The following is a 19,655-nucleotide window of genomic DNA, read 5'->3' on the forward strand; positions in this document are numbered from 1 at the left end:
TCCCCTCAGAAGTGGGAAGGGGCTTGGATGAAAGTCCTTTAGGTGAGGACTGCTGAGCCCTGGCACAGCCATCCACAGGAGCGCGGCTGCGCAGGTAGGCGCTGAGTTGCTTGCCATCCCTCCTCCTCTTCCCACTTCTGCTTCCAGTCCACATGGATTGCGAAGGGTGGTCCCAGCAGGAGGATGTGATCGAGGAGGCACTCATGCGAAATCACTTTGCCCATATCCTTCTCTCTTCTAAGGATTTTTTTTTTTTAATTCCTCTCATTAGCCAGGGAAAAAGAATAAGCACTGATAAATTTGGGTTCCATACTTATCTGGTAGATAATAAACTTTGCATTCGAAAGGGATGAGGGTAGTAGATTAGAAGCCATGTGCAGTTCAAGGGCATATTTAAGAAGAAGGAAGATCCATTGCCAATTCCACAGGGAAACCTTCATTCTGTTTCATTGTACTAGAGAAAGACATCCCGATTTATGCCCTTATGCCACAACTGTTACTTACTGGGGGGGAGAGTGGCTGATTACAGTGATTTGCATCTTGGGACATTTTTCTGGGTTAAGTGGAAGTGTGCTCTTTGAGTCCAAAATTGTGTCTTAGCGCAAACTCCAAGTGGAAATTTTTCCAAAATACATTTTAGTGATTTTAACTGATTAAAAATAATAGACTCTATATATCCAGGACATATGTCATATTGTACTTTAAAGATACCGCAAATCGAAGGAAAAATGTGAGAAATTCAACAGTTCGGTGTTCGAAAATTTTGCTGCATTTCCAACCTTTTCTCTTTTAATCTTTTTTCCTCTGAAACTAATATTAAAATCTGGCATTAATCTTGCTAAAGTAAGTATGTGATGATACGAACATTTTTATTAATTTTTACTGCTGGCTAACTGTCATAGTTCCATTCATAAGTTCTTAGAAATTTCTCAATGTACTGGCTCTTCAAACACAGTTACAGCTGTTTTTTGTAGCGATGATAGATTCTTTTCCATTTTTTTTGAAATACTGACTTATAAAACATCTCTAAAGAACAGAAATAATAGTAGTTATTTCCACATCATGTGGAATGCCTTTCAGCTTTTGTTCTCTCACTCTTATTTTCCTGATTTTTTAGATTTCCCTCATTTAGTCTTCAGCAGGTTGGAGGTTTGTTTTGAATTATTTTCTTGGTCCATCCACTTAGTCAGTATGCATACCGTAGTTTTTTAATGTATGGTTTTAATTTATGCAGGGATCAAACACTATAGAAATGTTTTTCTTTCTAATGCTGAGAAATGGAAAAGACAGTTGAATGCAGTGATTCGGGCTGTTACTAAGCATTGCTTTCCTGCCTGTGAAGACTTTGGACTTCTGGTGTTTCAAGTTCTGGACCTTTTAAAAGTAGTAAATCATGCATTGTTTGTTAAACAATGGAAAGCAGGGTCTAAAGTATTATTTTGTAAGTAAATGTTAATATCTTTCGTTTACTGAATTGAGAGACTAGACAATTTAGATGTAAGGTGTAAAAAAGCAAGTAAAATTGAGTTAGTTATGCTTTCCCTCAATTCATGATGCTACGTATTTGCAGAAAGATATAGTTTTATATTATTTCTAGCCTTCATAATGCAGTGTCTTTCTGATGTTAAATTTATACTAGACATTGTTCAGTTGTACTATGTTTGACTTCATTGCTGCAGGACACTGCCACTGTAATATGGTAAATAATAAGTGCTAAATAATGTTAACATGGCTCATCTTGTTCATATAGGCTGCTTATGCAAAGCTGAGTTTTCCTACCTCCGCTGTTGCTCTTGACCTTGATCACACCACCTTTCATGGACTCTTGTCATCTATTGCCTTTCATGGCTCTAGCCTCTTCTATTCCTTCTACTTTTCAGAATGCTTCTTTATAGCAGTTCATTTAGTGCTTAGGCTTGGATCCTCTCTCCTCTTTGCCCTTTCCATTCTTCATTTATACCCATTACTGATTTCTAGTCCCCACTCAATTTCAAACTTCTGTGTTTATATGTGAGTTTTTAATCTGCCTCTCTGCTTTTAATCTTTCTTCTTGTCCAGTCTCCCACCCCTCATTCTTTTGCTATTTATTCTGTAAACACGAAACTCATGCCACATTACTCAATGCTTTTACTTGAAACTTCATGTTGTGTCAGAGTTGGCAGTATCATCACATTCATCCGTGTCAGCATAATCTGTGACAACAGTTTTGGCTTCTCAGTGGTTTGGGCCCTGAACATGTAGGATGTTTTAAAAACAAACAAATGCAATGCAGGTGTGGATTAATGGTACAAAGCTCTAATTGTGAAGCACCTGGGATACAGATATTCAAGAGCAGCAAAGCGTTGTGCCCAAATGAGTGTCACTGAGGAATTTGAGCTCAGCTCTGTCTGTGTTGGACAGGAGTGGCACAAAAGAGTATCCTGTCATTTTCAGTTAACAGATACCATCTCATTCTGTAAATCTGTCGCTAGGAATCTTTGCTGTTTTCTTAAAGAGGAGGAAGGTAGGAGCTAGGAGGCCAGAGAAGGACCTGACATAGTTTAAAGAGTCTGCAGAGCTATTGGAGCTATAGTTTCTCTGGACTGGTTTGGACTGCAGCATTGCCTGGCATTTCCCTGACACAGGGAAGACCACCACAGCTCCAGCTCTGGTGTGTTAGCCAGCCTCCAGCCTTGACTCCTGCAAACACCATATACCAGAGTATTGAAATGCATCCTTGGAGGACAGCGCTATAGGTATAGAAGGCAGGGCTCTTCTGAAGTGACACTACTGCACTGCTCTTCCTGTCAAATAAGTTTTGCTCAGCCCTGGGTCTTTTAACTAAAAGAAGGGATTGGAAAGGGAATGAAACTTTCAGTCTTTTTCTAAAGAAGAGTGTTCTAGCATCTGCAGTGGCCATGGGATCAAGACAAAGATTGCTGCACTCCTACCCCAGCCCTTTCTTTGAGCTGCAGCAGATTCCCATAAATGTTCTTGAGTGCTTTCCAAAGCATTTGCAGGTTCAAAGACGTATGTAACTCCGTTAGCCACAGAGGCCGATGTTTTCTTCTAGGGGCCAGTAATAGCCTGAGTCCATTGGTGCACGGGGGCAGTGGAAGTCCCATGACAGCAGGGCGTTGCTGGGGCCCTCCTGGCAGCAGTGCCAAAGCTTCGGCTGGCCTCACGTCCACAGCTAAAGAGGTTGTCAGCCTCTAGGTCTGGGTGTGAAATTGTATTTGCAGGTCACGGGGTTTTGTTTTGAGAGCATAAGTCAGAGGTAAGTTGGCAGCATGGTAGAGGTTATTTAGGGAATTTTCTCTCTTTACCTTTTTTTTCTATTGATGTTGCAGGAAATATTCAGGAAGTCATATTACAAGAACACTTGGAAAAAGAGGATGAAATTCTGGTTTCCTTGGCTGGTTTGAAGCAGGTATAACAATTGCTTAGCTCAACCTTCTTGTACCCTTCAGTGCTATTAAACCTTTCTTTTTTTTCTCCTTTTTGCTGTTTTGTCTTGTTGTAGCTGTTTTTCTAATACTAATGCATCAAGCATTGTGGTGTACTTTTATTTAAAAAGGTAAAGCTCAGCTATAAAGAGTTCAAATGACTTGCATGGTATTTGCTCCCTGAAAAGTTCTGGAGGCCTTGAACCAGAACTGAGGCAGTGTGACACCGGGTTCTGGACTTAAGCCACACCGTCGTTTTTCTTAATGCAAAATGTACATGCTAGGCAATAATCATGCCTATGGCCCCATTATTTCAATGCAACGACACTTGAATGTCATTGAATTAAAAGAAAAAATACTGCACACATAAAATGAGAATGCTGCTGAGCATCTGTAGCTCTGATTATACTGCCCTCTGCTCCTTCAAAATACATTTTATGAGGAACAATGTGACATATGTTAAACCTGTAACGAGGTAGGGAATAATCTTAACAGTTTCATTTCCTTCAGATTTCTTGGCTAGTTGTTTTCCAGACTCTGATACAACCACATTCCACTGATATTTATTTATTTAAGCAATATAGATATGAATATTGATCTGCTTCCTATCTCTTCAAACCAAATATTTTGGGGAAATGGTGTATGAAAGCGTGCCGCACAGAGCTTTAGAAAATTTAGAATTCCTCCAAATTTCTAACTTACATCCTTTCCTCTCCCATTCAACAACAGATCAAGGATATCCTGAAAGGTTCATTGCGTTTCAACCAGAGCCAGCTGGAAGCTGAAGAAAATGAGCAAATCACTATAGCCGATGATCATTACTGTTCCAACAGTCAGAACAAGGGGACAGGTGATGTCCTAAAGGGACCTGTTATGACAAAGCAACAGTTTGTCTCAGGACGACAGGTAAGATAAAAACATCCCAAACAGAACATTGATGGAGTTAGCCTTATATTTTTTTAAGACTTCCTTTAGCATGTTCAGACACAACATGGGAACACAGCAGCATCCCTGGTATTTACGGACCATGGTTAAAAGTGTCTCTCTAGCTACTGTCCTACTCCCATCAATTATTTTTATTGTAGCCTTATACTCCACACACAGATATTTAAGTCTAAGTGTTATGCAGTGTTTGGGGGGGTTCTTCTTTCAGATTCACAGATTAATTTCCTACAAAAAGATGTAAAAACTGGAGGTGAATGTTCCCATATCCAGTGTTTCCATACGATTATTCTCATTGCCCTTGTCCTCCAGAATCCCATTATGTAAGAGCTGATTATCTGCATTGCAGTGTATTCATGGCCAGTGCCAAAAAGGAAATAGCGAGGCGGTTGCTTTTACCTTCTACTCCATTGTATTGAGTTTCTCCTTGAATCAGTAAACAATGTTTTCACATACAAGGCATACAGTCACAGGACAAGTTCATACACAGAAAGAGATATTTTCCTTTCATGTTAAAAGGTCCCTCTGTCTTAGACTCAGTCTGACTCAAATGTGATCTTAGAAACAATTACTTTTGTACATGCACATTTCTATATTGGAGTTCTGTTAAGTCTGCCACCCCACTACTGATACTCACACTTGTAAATCAGTGGCAGCACTATCACCTCACAGTCGTAATTGAGTCCACCATCAGTTTACTTTTGACAAGTTTACTTAGGAACTACAGGAAATATTTATTCATTTTCAAATAATGACACAGGGTCGTTTTGATTTATTACACACAATCCCCCTGAGTCAGAACACTCTATGTTAAAAATCATATTTTAATTTTATTTCAGTATTAGAAGCAATACCGAGATTTTTTTTTCTTACTTAGTAATGGCAGGTTCAAAGAGCAAAGCTTTGCTAGATAGCTTCCATCGCTTGTTTAGCTGTTGTCATTACAATCACTACTTTCTGACATAATAAAGCCATAGGTTAAACTGATATAGCATATTGGAGTGTTCATATAATGACCTCCTATTTTTGCCCTTTATCTCCTAGTGTTTTATACAAAGTACCTTTTGCTTTCTTGCCAAAATGGCAAATAGTAGTTTTTTGATGATTTTTACTTGGATTTATTCTAGAAACTGAAGGTAGAATGCCATATAAAATGACGACATGCTGTATGAGTGTGTGCAGACCCTACTCGTGCTGGAGAAGCCCTTACTCAGATGCTGGTCTGAACCACCAGTGTGTCACTGAGCGGAGGCACTGGGCTTTGCACTTTGAGTATTGAATGGAGCAGGTGAAGCCTGGTCTGTGCAGGTTTCTTTCCAATGGAAACTTTTGGGGTAATGTGTAATGAGGTCTGGTCTTACCCCAGTGTGTAGTCAGGGTATATACATCCAGCCATAGGAACAGAGAGGAGTCGGTGGGTCCCACAGTTTCGGAGGCTGCTAGTAAGCGAACTATGAGCAACGTGAGTAAAGGTTGTACAAGCTGAGCTCCTGCAGAGTATTAATGAGGCTTCAGCACTGCATGGTTTACGTTTGGAGGTACAATACATTCATACAGATTAGCCTTCTCTCCTCTTATCTTCTGGAAGTTCCAATTACAACAATGAGCGACAGCCCCTTTGACAGAAAGAAAGAGAAAAGACTAGGGTTAGAAATGGCAATCCAGGAGGACTGCTAGTATCCCAATGGGCTGTGCTCTTTCTGAGCCCATCGCCTTTAACCGCTGTGTCTAAAATCAAACAAAAATAGGAGAGCTTTGGAACACTTTTAATAAAAACATGGGAAAATAAAACTGCTGAGTTTAGTGGGCTGTGACATTCAACTGTTACTTGATGTGGTCAATTGTTGGCCCGAACCGGGCCACGGCCCAGGCTTTTAGCTCTGCTGAAGAAAATGGGCTGCACTGATGCCCTGGGTCAAGCCCGGAGTATTTACTGAGAGCTGCAGGGGGATTAAAAATTCCAACCACTTCTAGACCATTTAATACATTTCTTGCTAAATAAATTTTACTGTATTTACATTTTCTGTAACTTTGGTAATACATGTAATTCTGTTTGATGTGACATACTGTGGAGATTTTTCTCTGGTGGAATTACAGTGATATTTTCTAGGACAGCTGGAAAAGTTACAGGTGTAGCTATTGTGTAATTGAGATTAAAATCTGGTCTTTTGTGCTTGGTTGTTATGTAAGTATAAATTATTTATCATCTTTACTTTTTTAAAAAGTGCTCTTCCTCTTTTTTGCCTCAAAATCCCTTTCTTGAAAGTGATGATAAGGATACAGCCCTTCTTTGGAAAGGAAAGCTGCAAAATTAAAATGCAAAAAAATTAAGATAAAGGCTGAAAGAAATAGAGCATTTTTTTGAATGTTTGGCTTTGGTAGCAGCATGCAGTTGACAAACAGAAGGCTTCTGTTGCTAAATAATGAATGATAATTAACACATTATCTTGCCTTTATGTCTGTTCAAAGAAGGAGGCAAAATGAGCTGCTTTTCTTCTAAGCTTTCTTGAATCATATCCTTACAGTTAGTTTTAACTCATTCACAGTATGAAGGCAATTGAAATAAGCCTGGTCCTAGTAGCTGATATTCATCAGGAAAAAATGTTTGGAGAAGCCATATGGCAACGGGCGTAAGGTTGTTAACTTTCAAAGCTACTGGAAGTATAATTCTGTCATTTTTCATTTATTCACTAGTGGCAGCAGATGGGAGAAAACATGGTTCACGTCAGCATGAGTTTCCTGAAACAGAAACAGGGAGAAGAAGATTGGAGGAGGTATTTTACCTCTGCAAATATCAGTACCAAAATACCAATGTATGCCAGGGTTAGGCAAACATTTACAGGAGGCCCTTTTATAGCATTTTGGAGTCAATATCTATGCTTTGCTGCTTCTCTGATACTTCACTGAGCGATAGGTCTCTTTAACTGAACCAAAAAGTGTGGGTAGACCGAAAAGTAGTGTTGCAAAGCACAACACTAACGACAAGAAATTGGGATGAGTAGTTTTCTTTCCTTTCCCTTTATTAAAGGGCAGGATGCTTTTTTAACTGCACAAGAGCACATTTTTGGAAGCAGAATTTAGGAAATTGCAACACCAGTGCAAAGTGTTTATGACAGAGGGCCCTTGCTGGGGCTCACTGCCAAAAGGAAGGCACCCCGTTAGCATGCTTGGGGGTGCCAGCGAGGAAAATACTGATCTTGCCGGGCAAGCGTGTCACTAGGTAACATCTGTGTCACCCTACGCAAGGTGGAGCCATCTCAGATGTGAGGGCTGCAAGGACTGAAATAGCATGGTCTTGATAGCTTGGAATAATAAAGAGTATAATTTTGCAAAATGAGACTGTACTGTGTTCCCTGAGAGCTTTTAAATAGAAGTGTGGAAAGAAGCCAGGTGAATTATGCAGCAGTGGTTGTTTAAAGGAATGTATATTTCTGTTGTACAGGATGGAGGGTGGGGCAAAGTGCTGAAATTTTGAAGGTGGCATTTAGAGCTCTCAAAAAAGCTTCACCTGGCCCTGTCTTGTGGCTGCACTGGGTGCCTACAAAATCAGGCAACTACTAACATGTGAACCTCATGAGGTTCAACAAGGCCAAGTGAGAGGTCCTGCACCTGGGTCAGGGCAACCCCCAGTATCAATACAGGCTGGGGGATGAAGGGATTGAGAGCAGCCCTGCCGAGAAGGACTTGGGGGTACTGGTGGATGAAAAGCTGGACATGAGCCAGCAATGTTCACTCACGAGCCCAGAAGGCCAACCATATCCTGGGCTGCATCAAAAGCAGCGTGGCCAGCAGGTTCAGGGAGGTGGTCCTGCCCCTCTACTCCGCTCTGGTGAGACCCCACCTGCAGTACTGCATCCAGCTCTGGAGCCCTCAGCACAGGAAAGACATGGACCTGTTGGAGCGGGTCCAGAGGAGGGCCACAAAAATGATGATAGGGATGGAACACCTCTTCTATGAGGAAAGGCTGAGAGAGTTGGCATTGTTCAGCCTGGAGAAGAGAAGGCTCCAGGGAGAGCTTATTGGGGCTTTTCAGCACTTAAAGGGGGCTTACAAGAAAGATGGGGACAAACTTTTTAGCAGGGCCTGTTGCAATAGGACAAGGGGTAATGGTTTTAAACTGAAAGAGGGTAGATTTAGACTAGATGTAAGGAAGAAATTTTTTGCAATGAGGGTGGTGAAACAGTGGAACAGGTTGCCCGGAGAGGTGGTGGATGCCCCATCCCTGGAAATGTTCAAGGTCAGGTTGGACGGGGCTCTGAGTGACCTGATTTAGTTGAAGATGTCCTTGCTCACTGCAGGGGGGTTGAACTAGATGACCTTTAAAGGTCCCTTCCAACCCAAACTATTCTACGATTCGGTGTTGGTGGAGCAGAGACATGGTTGTGTGCTGCCTGTGTCTTCAGCCCCCTGGAGATGGCAGCTGATTGACTGACAGCTCATGAAATCAGCATTTCAAACAGACCACATGAAAGCAAAAGGCTAATTAATAACAAATGATGTCTCAGCTCAGAAGTCCTTAAATAGTGAAGTATCTCTCCTTGTAGGATAGATCTGTTTGTTTTTAACTTCATGGAAACTGCCTGAAGTTGTTGACATTTGAACTACCCTGGTTCTGCACAGATCAGGAAGTTTGAGATCAATTTTGATAGCACTCAGCACAGGATAGTGATTGATATTTCTAAAAGCAATCTGCTCGGTTTGGTATGAATTTTACTAAGTCATCTGAGGAAAATGAATTAGTATCAAAAAATAATAGATGTAAAATTCTATCAGTTTGACAACTGTCTTACATTGGGAATTTGTAACCTTTAAAATTGTAACCAATACTCTGGACTTAAGATATTTCCATTTGAAAAAGTATTAAAATGGGTTAATTACAAAACAGAATACTACATATTATTCTACCTAGATAATAATATAACATTATTATACCTAGATACTATCTAGATAACACACAAAAAAATTAAGAATTATAGAAACAGGATGTTTTAAAAATTTACTGCACAGGCAGTTATTTGAATCCTTGTTCATACAAATTTTGGAAGGGAACAGGTCTCAATTCTGTATTTGAACATATTTTCACATTCAGCTGATATTTATCTTGTTTGTGACTGTTAACAACTTGTTAACGGCTGTGTAAATAACAGCCAAAGACTTCCAGCTCCCTCATTTCATATTACAGTCATTCATAATCACTGGTGGGTTTTGCTCCCTGAGCTACTCTACAGTTCCCCTTCAAGAACGTTCTGATCTATAATCAGTAACCAGCGCAATGGGAAATTGTTTTCAGCTGTAATAATAAATGTGGCAAAGTAAGTTTTGCTGGAGGCCATGGATACTGTAACCCCAAGTTGTGGCTTGCTGATACTTGTGATGACCTCCATACTCCAATTTTATATACTGTGCTGAGGGTCTAACTTTATCTCATTCAGATTATTCCTGTTGTTCTTTTTTGTAACTGCTGTCTTTTTTTCTCTAATACCTACATACTAGTACCTAATCCTCTTTTACTCCAAAGTGAATTTACATTTTTTTGTTTGGTGAAAGGGTCACAGCTGAAGGGCTTGTAGTCGACACACATGTTGACATACACATTTCTCCAGCTGCCCCTCTACTTCTCCTTTTTCTCAGTCTCACATTAGTGTAGTCAGATATATTGGTTTCAATATCACACCATCTCAGGATGCTTGTTCCCACAGGCTGCTTGGCAGGTTGCGTTATTACTCTGAAAAAATTTGTGAGAGAGCGGCTAAGAAACCAGTCATATTCTTGTTATAGGAACATAGTGCTAGATACGAGTTGAATGCATCTCTTGCAGGAGAAAACAAAGTGTTGTCCATTTGGGTTGCAGCCAAGCTAATAGGCTGCCATTTGTCAACAAGTGAGAAATCGCACTGGGTTTCTCCTGGATATGGCTATTTGGAATATAAGATTGCGAGTTCATAGAGAGTTTTCTGGTACACTGACGTGTAGTCTTGATCTACTACCTGAGTGCTCAGGGACACACATTTCCCAAGGTCTAACCAGACAGAAGAGGGATTCCCAGACCCTCATTTTTTGGTAGAGTTAGGAAACCCTCGATGACACTAAGCCCAGAAGCCCTGGGAGCCCAGATCTGTCAAACCCAAACTGGTGCACGCTAAACCAGGTCTATGTATGGCTCAGATTCCACAGGTCAGGGTTTTACTAGAAAATTTTATATCAAACCATTCTACTGACAAGCTCCAAAATGCCATTGTACATGCAAACCAGCAAAAAATTCCTCTGTACTGCATTAATTACTGTGGAAAACTAACAGCAGTGAGAATATAATTACTGAAAATGTTCATGACTGTAATGTATGTGTTAGATGCCTAGCTGCTGTGATCACTACATGGATGTACTATGATGATGAAAAATGTAAGACTGCTATACCAAATAATGTATTTTTAGGGTGTTAGGTTTTATGCTTTTGTAAATAACAAATGAATTATTTCATCCAAAGTTAATACCCACTTTATTTTTTACTTCTTGATTTGGGCATTGCTACTTTTGGATGATTATTCCTTTATCCCATTCCTATATCACTGACATGCATCATAAACCTCGTTAAGTGGTAAAAGTAGTACTAACTTTAAGTCCTTTCTGTGCTGTTGTCTCACAGACTACAACTGATTCGAGCACCAGTGAGAACAAGAGTGCTGATGACTATATTATGGTTTCCAAAGAAGAGGAAGGAAGTAGAAGTGCTGTCCCGGAGCCAGCGCAGTCCCTTCAGGCACACAAGGAGGCACCAGTGAAGCCAGAAGCTCCGTCTCGTTCAGCTTTGATATTCTCTGACCCACTGATGGGCTCCATTTCACCCTCCTCCAGCAACCTGAGCTCCAGCCCTGACGATGACAGTAGTAATAACAGCAAAGATTCTGACTTTGCTATTGTCAGCCCACTGGACATCTAAAGAAACAGGTTGGGAGAGTTTAGAAGGTCAATCATTACAACTCAGCTCAAATTCCTATAATTCACGGGCTGGACAGTTCTTTGGATTAGAAGGACAGAAAACAGATAAAGGTAACCCATTTCTGCTGCAAAAAGCCTAAATTAAAAAAAATAAAAATAAAAAAAAAAGCCAAAACCCACAAATTTGCAACTTCTCAAAAAGAATAGTCACCTTTTAATAACTGCCTTAAATAAAGACCCAGTAAAACCCAGTTCTAATATACAGTTACTCTTAATTATACGCTTATCTTACTTAGGAGCTTTCTCACTATAGAACAGTTGCTTTCCCAAAACATAGAATAGTATGTGCTAGGTACCATAATGGATTAGGAAATGTGTAGATACTTGGCATCAGACCTGAAGCAGCAAAGACAAGCTAGATTTAATATCGTTCTTTTACAAAACATGCTCGACTGGGTTTTCTGAGTAGGAAAGGGTACTGTTTCTTCAGAGACTGTGATTAGAGAAGTAGAGAATGTATATCAGAAAGATTAAAAGCATCATCCTGGCAGTAAGCTTGTTCTCAGTTGAGGAATCCTAGTTTCTCCATTTTCATCCGGCAGTAGCCTGAGGTGTGTTCAAGGCAGAGGTTTGTGTAGTTGTTCCTCAGCGCTGTCTTACAGGAGAATGTCTGACAAATTCCTTGAGAACGGGGACCTATATAACAAAGCCTTATTTCCCTTTGCCTACTTTTTTTCCCCTTGAGAGTTTCCAATTCACCTCTTTCCCTCTTTATATCTGTCTACTTTTACTCCTTCTGGCATGAATTATTTTTTATTTTACTGAGACTACCATGGTTAAAACAGTAGGTGCAAGGGAAATTACAGTATTTCATAGTGTAGACCTGAGCCAGCTGAACTAAAACTAGCTTGAGTATGATAACTTACCAGGGAAGGGTGCAAAGTGAAATGAAATGTCCATAATTAAAAGCACTTTATGTCTCATTACTATTATCTTCTATAGACTCTGTTTACGTATATTCCTATACGATTTCCAGATTTCTAGTCAAGAAAAACATAATGGTGCAGCAGCGTTAACCAACAGAAAGTTTCTAATTAACTCTAGAACTTGTTATTCTATGGAAAAGTGTCTTTCTTTCCCATCAAGTACATAGTACATCTAATAACAGTTTTTTCAAGTAGATAAGGGGGGAGTGGTTTGTACTCTCTGATCCCTTTAAACTCTGTTGGAATTCACAAAAGGAGACTGGTGGTGAGTGGACACCTCCTCTTGCAGGACCTACACAGAGCTAGCTTGAGGAAGGAATGCTAGAAAGTCACTCCATAACAGCAGCAAAAAAAAATTGCATTATTTACTTTTTAGACACATATACATTATACTATGCCACAACTTCATAATTGCATGGCAAAGCTTGTGTTTGTATGGAGTTAAGAAACGGTAGTTATTTGCTGCTTAGTCTGTAATTGTAAATGGAGTTAAGTACCATATTCCAAAGATGAGGTGACATGTAGTTTGTTGGTCTTAGATTTTACAAGGTCTGTGTCAGTCACTGAACTGAAGAGATAATTGTCATGTAATTACATGGTAGCTGCCATATCCTTATATGTTCAAAAGCCGCCATGTAGTTCTTCTGGGATTATTTGTGCCTTGTAAAATGATAAAATACTAGAATGTTATGAGCAGGCATAGCATCATACTTCTCTGCAACACAGTGATATGAACAGTCAGATGACTGTTTAGATGAAAGATCTTAAATGCATAACATTTCGGAGAGATGTTTATTTTGGTTTAATTTTAAGCTTCATAGAAAATCACTTTGGAATTCAGCATGCATGTCTGTCTTCAGGTTTATTTTATTTCCCTGACTTTGCATGATTGCCAGGGGATTAGGTGGCTGTTGATTTATTTAGGTCTTTCAAGCTTTTCTAGCCTTAACTCATTCAGCAAGGCTTGTGCCACACCACCCACAAAGGGGAATCTGTTCAAGAAGTACCTATGGAAAGAGGAAAGAAATATTCTGGGGACAGAGAGAAAAGTTTTATATTCTGTGATACATAAACCTTCAAAGATTCCAGTACTTTGGCAGGGGAAAATGTTTTTACTTCTTTTTTATTTTTTTTAAGCATCAGTCTTTTGATTTCTGTTCTGGTTGTTTGTTTCAGGGATCACATTACTATTTTCTTGAACAGTCTCGTTGCCAATGGAAGAGTGTGATTTGTACAGTTCTTTTATTTTTGTAAGTTAGTTGTATCTCTAATATTGCATATTTTAAAACAGCGCTAAAAGTATATAAAGATTTGGGGAGTTTCTAACAAGTTTTCACTAATCAGTGAATACCGATGAGCTGAATGCCTATCATGCCGTGGGATATGATAAAAGTCTTCAGAAGCAAAGAGTTGATTATACAAATAAGATCAGAGCGAATTCCAGTAAATGAATCTACTTTGGTTATACCATTTCCTTCCACATCTCAAATATGTTGTCTCTGATACTTGATCATAGTGCGGAGATAGTTAGAATTTTGTATATTCATTAAGTTAGAAACTTGTAAGTTAGACAAAATGTCAAATCATCACCCTGTCTTGCGTTATGTTAAGAATATACAGAGAAAGAAATTGTCATTTAAAATACCAGATTATTCTTTTTCTCTGAAGATGACCTGCTCATAATGTTCATGGATAACAGTAATCAGATAGAAAAATTACATGCATTGCAAATTACTGATGAAACCTAATATGGGATTAAGATATGTATCTGAGACTGTTGTACTGTATCTCACATCTGTAATTTATGACTGTTTAAAGTCTCTTGCATGTCATGTCAGTTGGATGTACTGCAGAAAGGCAGTATCATATTTTGACTGGGTATTCATTTAGTCGTGGAACTTTGTATCTTTACTCTGGAAGAACATCTAGCCCGCTTTATTAAAGAGAGAATTAACAAATTTTCTGGGTGTGCTTGTGCTGTTTTCTCAAAAAAGAGGGAAAACTTTTTGACTAGAATACTGGAAGTATGATTTCTGAGAACTTATTAAAAGTTTTAAAACTATCTCATTATCTATATAAGCACAAAGATTATTAATATTTTAATCAGATTTTATATATATGATCCAGGGAATAAAACTGCTTGTCATTTCTCTCACCCAAACAACATAGAACATTTCCTATTTTACCATATTTATTCTATCTGAAAATGACAAACCAGAATTTAACGTGGTATAACTTTTCTGCAATTTCATGAAACTTGGTATAGTTACATCATCGTGTCTCAGTCACAGTGCCAGTATCTGTACAGTACTTTTCTGAAACTCAGTATGTTATTTCACATTCTCCAGTATGTTCTCCTCATTAGATGGCACTGAGGCAGCTATTTAAAAGATTAAATTTCAGATTTAAGGTGTACTTGTGCCTGGCAGTTACAGTGTCATCTGTTCAAATACGGACAGCAATCCTAACATGAACAGATTTCTGAGTTCTGGGTGTCAGCCCTTAAATAATACTTTTGATTTTGTGCTGCATGTGTTGGTCTTGAGTGAATGTCTGTAATGGTTTATTAGACTTGAAAAGGTGCGATTTCATAAAATAAACTTCATTTGGCTATGGAATAGTAATTACACTGTCTCATAATCTGTGCTGTTCTTTTAAGAGTGATTATATACAGTCTCTGCATTAGTGTTTCCTGTGTCACTGAATCTGCTAGACTCCCACTTTAGTAGCTAGCTAAATTTAGAGATGAAAGAGCATGAAAGAAGGTCATGAGAGAAACAGCAACTTGAAATGTGCACACAGGCAACTTGTTTGCCTGCTGCTCGCAATATATTTAACCGCTAAAATGGTGAGGGAGGTTTTAGTTATGTGGGAGGATCCTGCAAGAGGCAAAGTGTATAACCCTAGAAACAGACGATGAGCCGGAAGGGATGCAGCGTGAGACTCTCTTAAACCACAGATTCTTTACAGCAGGAATCATCTTTTTCTCTGAGCTTCTAGTGTAGTTTGCCATGATCACAAAAGCTGTCAAAATTAGGATAATAATAATAATATACTCATTATTTCACCACGTTTTGCTCTTTCGGTGAGCTAGATGTAATCCAATAATAATAACTCAGCTGACAGCAGTAGTATTGTATCAGAGAAATTTGGTCCCAGACTGCTGAAATAAGTAAGTGCAACTGAAGAGCAGTAGCTTAAATAAATAAATTAATACCAAAAAACCCCACACCAGAAACAGGACAACAATGTTGCCAAATACAAAAAGCTATATTTGTCTCCACACATATATGAAGTATAAGAAGTATTTTCTAAAATGCACTTCAGGTAGCACTTGTGTACCTTGTTTGACTACACCAGGTAGGTTTGTGCTACCCTGTCTTTGTCTTTAACTTGCAAAAGCCTAGCTGATGCTGAGATGCAGGAAGCATTAAAATATATCAGCTGCAAAGGGAAGACACTGTGGTTCCATTTCTATCAATGGTAAGAATTTGATCCTTCAAATCCCACTGATTTTACACTTTCACTGTCTTCCATGGTGACAACATGAAACACCCTGTAAGCATTTCCAGAGACCTGATGGGAACTCTGCTGCTTAAGTCATCATGTGCAGTCGCAGTGCTTTGAGCTGAGAAAGTTTTCACAGCTTTGCCTTTCACTGTGAGCTTCAGGGACTGTGGCAAGGTTAGGTTTGTCTGAATTTTTAACTAGTACAAAGAAGCCTTCAAAGATGCTATAAATTATCATGTCAGTATTTGAGACCTTTTAGAATATAAATTGCTACATAGTTTTGAGATGGAAGAATAGTTGTTACAATATCTTGATTTCCCACCTGCTGTGTTAATTGAATCCACGGGATGGGGAATGTAGTAGCATTTTCAGATCAGCATTAAATTCCACTTTAAAATACGAGAAAATATCAAGCAAACATATTAAAAAGCAGATTGTCAGAGGTGTCATATAGCTTGCAGGATAAGATATACCTCTGTGCAATACTTGGGAACATGCATCATTTTTTTCCATAAATAGGGGGACTTGCAACAGCCTGGAACATGCGGCAGAAAATGTATATGAATGTGAGGCTGTTCTTAAAAACGTTTTTAAAGCTACAAGGGTTAAAATACATCAAAATGTTAAAAAAAAATGTTTAAATACACACAAAGCTTATTTAGGCTTGCAAAGATTTCGGGTCTCACAAAAGTTTCACCTAGTTTAGAAAAGTTAAATTTTCTTACTAAAATCTGATTACTTTATTGCTTTTTCCACCATGCAGATTTCCATTTATCACTGACACTGCTGTCTGGATTGCTGCGATATTCGCACCCATAGTCAATGTAATACCCTCTCCGCCAGCAGCCTGGGGGTTGAACAGTATTAGGGTAGGTTTTGGTGTGAGCACACTGAATGTTACTTTCTCCAGTTACTGCCTTCCTTACTTATTACTGCCTTGCAGTCCCTACCTGTGCTTTATCCACATGTGTGTTTTCTTATTGATCTTTGATTATAAGGCCTGCAAGTCTTTTGGCATGACATGTGCATTGCACGTGCAGTGATGAAACTCCAGCCTCCAGGTGATACTTCAGCGTGACTTGTAAAGGCACCTGAAGGTAGGCGTTTGGGACCACAATGAACTTCTTGTATTTCAGAATTGTGCTTCAGACAATAACTTTCAAAATCTGGAGAAAATTAATTCCAGTATATGAGCAATGAATTGCACATGTTTACTAAGTTGTGAAGAAGTTGTGATGGGGGAACTCCCCAGCAGACCCTCTTTCCAAACTCCTTTTGTTCTCATTTCCCACAGTCAAGCCCATCTGGCAGTTTTGTGATACCGGACATAACCCATAAAAACTTCAGCTGTTTAATCTTCTTGAATAACTGAATTCTCAGTCACTGTGATCAAAGTTAGCTGTTCGTCATCTGAGGACTCCAATACCCTATGCCTGCAGCCTGGCCACCAGCCCAACCAGTGTGCTCCTTGTTCTCGTGTAAAATCTGAAATCTTAGGAAAATCTCACACTACTTTTACAGCAGGTGGTATCCATATTCAGTCCTCATAATTTCCCTGTGGTAAGCTTTATTGTAAGTTTTATTGCCTAATATTTTCTCTCTCCACACTTTCTTTGTAATTCTTACAACCAGGGAAAAAATAGAAGAAAAATATTGGCTTGGCTCAAAAATGCTTTGCTTTTTCTTTCCTCCCTCCTCTTTCTCCTGGTAAAGTATCTTTGCTGAGGATTTTTGGTTCTTTTACTTGTAAAACAGCCTATGTGTATTTAAAGTGGTTATAAGGTAGAGTTCTGATATCTTTTGTCTTAAAAGTGCTGAAACAAAACATTGATTTCTTCAAAACTTTTCCCATACTGAGAAAGTGGATCTTGAGTTAAACATCAACTTCACAAAACTATAAATGGGAATAGTGTATATTTTCAATTTCTAAAAAACAGCACATTTTGGTAAACACACTGGACCACAATTGGGCAAATAAGACACTTAGCAAGCTATGCCATTTTCTTTAAAAAAAAAAAAAAAAAAAAAAATTTAAATTCCCCCTGGTGAGACCACAGAGAGGGAGAACAGCCTCAGGCCCAGGACACCGATGTAGCGTGGTACCAGAACTTGTCCCCTGTTCCTCAGGAGGGGCCACGGCTGTATTCAGGGCCGGGTGCTCCTGGGCACAGGGGAAGGTGGCCCATGGCTACACGTGGAGGAAACACGGGACACCCGAGGCCACGCCACACCAGTGTGTGCCCCTGTTGTGCAGGGCACAGGAGGGTTCATCCTTGTGCAAGGGCCACGGGCTGCAGTGTTGCTAGAAAGGTGGAGGACCAGAAGATGAAAATTAGTGTTTGCTGCCTTCCATGGATCTTTAAGCTTCCACGTAAATAAAAATGGGAAAGCAATTGCCAAGCATCATTAACCATGCTGGCATTGCAGTCGCTGCAATGTGCTTTCCTCAGTATTTGCTTTCTGTGGGATGCAAATTTTACATTGTAGAGTGGCTTATGAAGAAGAAAGAAAAATCTCCTTTTTTCATATTTTGGCATTTTTGCTGTATGTGAATTTTTTTTTTTTTTTTAAGACATGTTATTATTGCTGTAAGTCCACAGAGAGACTGCAACAACTTCTCTCCTCCTCTGCCCCCATGTATCAGGGATTTTGAAGTAAACAAAAGAGAGAGAGAAATAGCAACTTCAGAATTCTTGTAATCTAACTGTTGGGTTTTTTACATGATGGGATTAGTATGTTTGGTAGCTTGCACCAAGTAGAAAACCAATGTCTATTAAGATATGCTAGAGAGGCAAAATGTCTACAATTCTTCAACCACGTGAGCACAGGACTGTGTGTTTTGCCAGTGCTTATTAAGGTACATCTGGCCTTACTGGAGCAAGTTATATGATGAATATGGCTTCTGCAGAATATTTTTAAAGAAAGAAAATCAGTACATGCTTTTGCTTAAAAAAATTCCTATTGTTTTCGAAACTTTTTGGCTCTCTGTAAATACCTTTTTGTGGTGCTTCTCTAAGGTATGGCAAGAGTGTATTTTCCCTCCTCATCATCCTCTGTCTTCTTGTCTGCACCCTGGCACGTGCACGACCTGCAGTGCAGAACCCCCTCCTCCCCCCACCGCCACCTTCCCCAGGTTGGGATTTACGAGAGGTCCAGTTGTATATCATTTTGGGAAAACCACAACAAAGGATGTGAGGGTATGACACAAATCACAGCCTGACCCAAATTAGCAAGTCACACCTTGCCAGAAAACATTAATTGGTTCTCTGACCTTGCAAAGCCACAAGCATACCAAGAGTCATGGGCTGTTGAGGAGTCTGGCTTTTTGTGAAGGGTGAGCATTCGTAGGAAGAAATCTGCATGATAGAGCTATGTACCATTATTTGAGAATAACTGTATCCTTTGCCATCAAAATCAGAAAACATGAGTCTAACTTCCAGCAAGTTTGTAAAATGCACAGCAAAGATCTTGTAAGCACAGAGACGCATGCCCAAATCCTGTCATTTCATAAGCCTTTGTCATCAATGCACACTGTGGATGCTGAAATGATCAAGATAAATACAGGTGTTGGGGACTGGTGATAAAAATACAAACTCCGAATTCTACTGCAAAATGCTGATGAGACCAAATAGAAACGTCAGGTAGGCAAAAGGTGAATTCAACAAATTGTGAAATACCACCCCCTTCCTTCAGAAAGAAGCTTTAAAAGTTTCAAATATACTGTTTTGATATTCTTTAAGAGAAAGTCACCTTCTGATTCAAAATTATTTCATTTGGAAATTTTAAATAATCCTTTATGGACAATGAAAAAGTGAGATATATACAAAACAATTAAAATTCATCAATATATTTCAAT

The 19,655-nt window shown here is 39.2% G+C and overlaps 1 protein-coding gene across 4 annotated transcripts in view; it reads left to right on the top strand.

The window, feature by feature from the left end:
* Nucleotides 1–14,913, top strand: part of TBC1D5 (TBC1 domain family member 5) — a 328,444-nt gene extending 313,531 nt beyond the window's left edge. For all 4 annotated transcript variants that reach the window (XM_030008981.2, XM_030008982.2, XM_030008984.1 and 1 more), the window contains 3 exons: nt 3,330–3,409; nt 4,155–4,331; nt 11,011–14,913. In XM_030008981.2, the coding sequence (XP_029864841.1) occupies nt 3,330–3,409; nt 4,155–4,331; nt 11,011–11,304 (551 nt within the window). In that variant the 3' untranslated portion in view covers nt 11,305–14,913. The remainder of the gene's footprint in view (nt 1–3,329; nt 3,410–4,154; nt 4,332–11,010) is intronic.
* Nucleotides 14,914–19,655: the final 4,742 nt, after the last annotated feature.

The sequence above is a fragment of the Aquila chrysaetos genome, chromosome 3, assembly GCF_900496995.4.
Source record: "Aquila chrysaetos chrysaetos chromosome 3, bAquChr1.4, whole genome shotgun sequence".
In the NCBI taxonomy this organism is placed as follows: Eukaryota; Metazoa; Chordata; class Aves; order Accipitriformes; family Accipitridae; genus Aquila; species Aquila chrysaetos.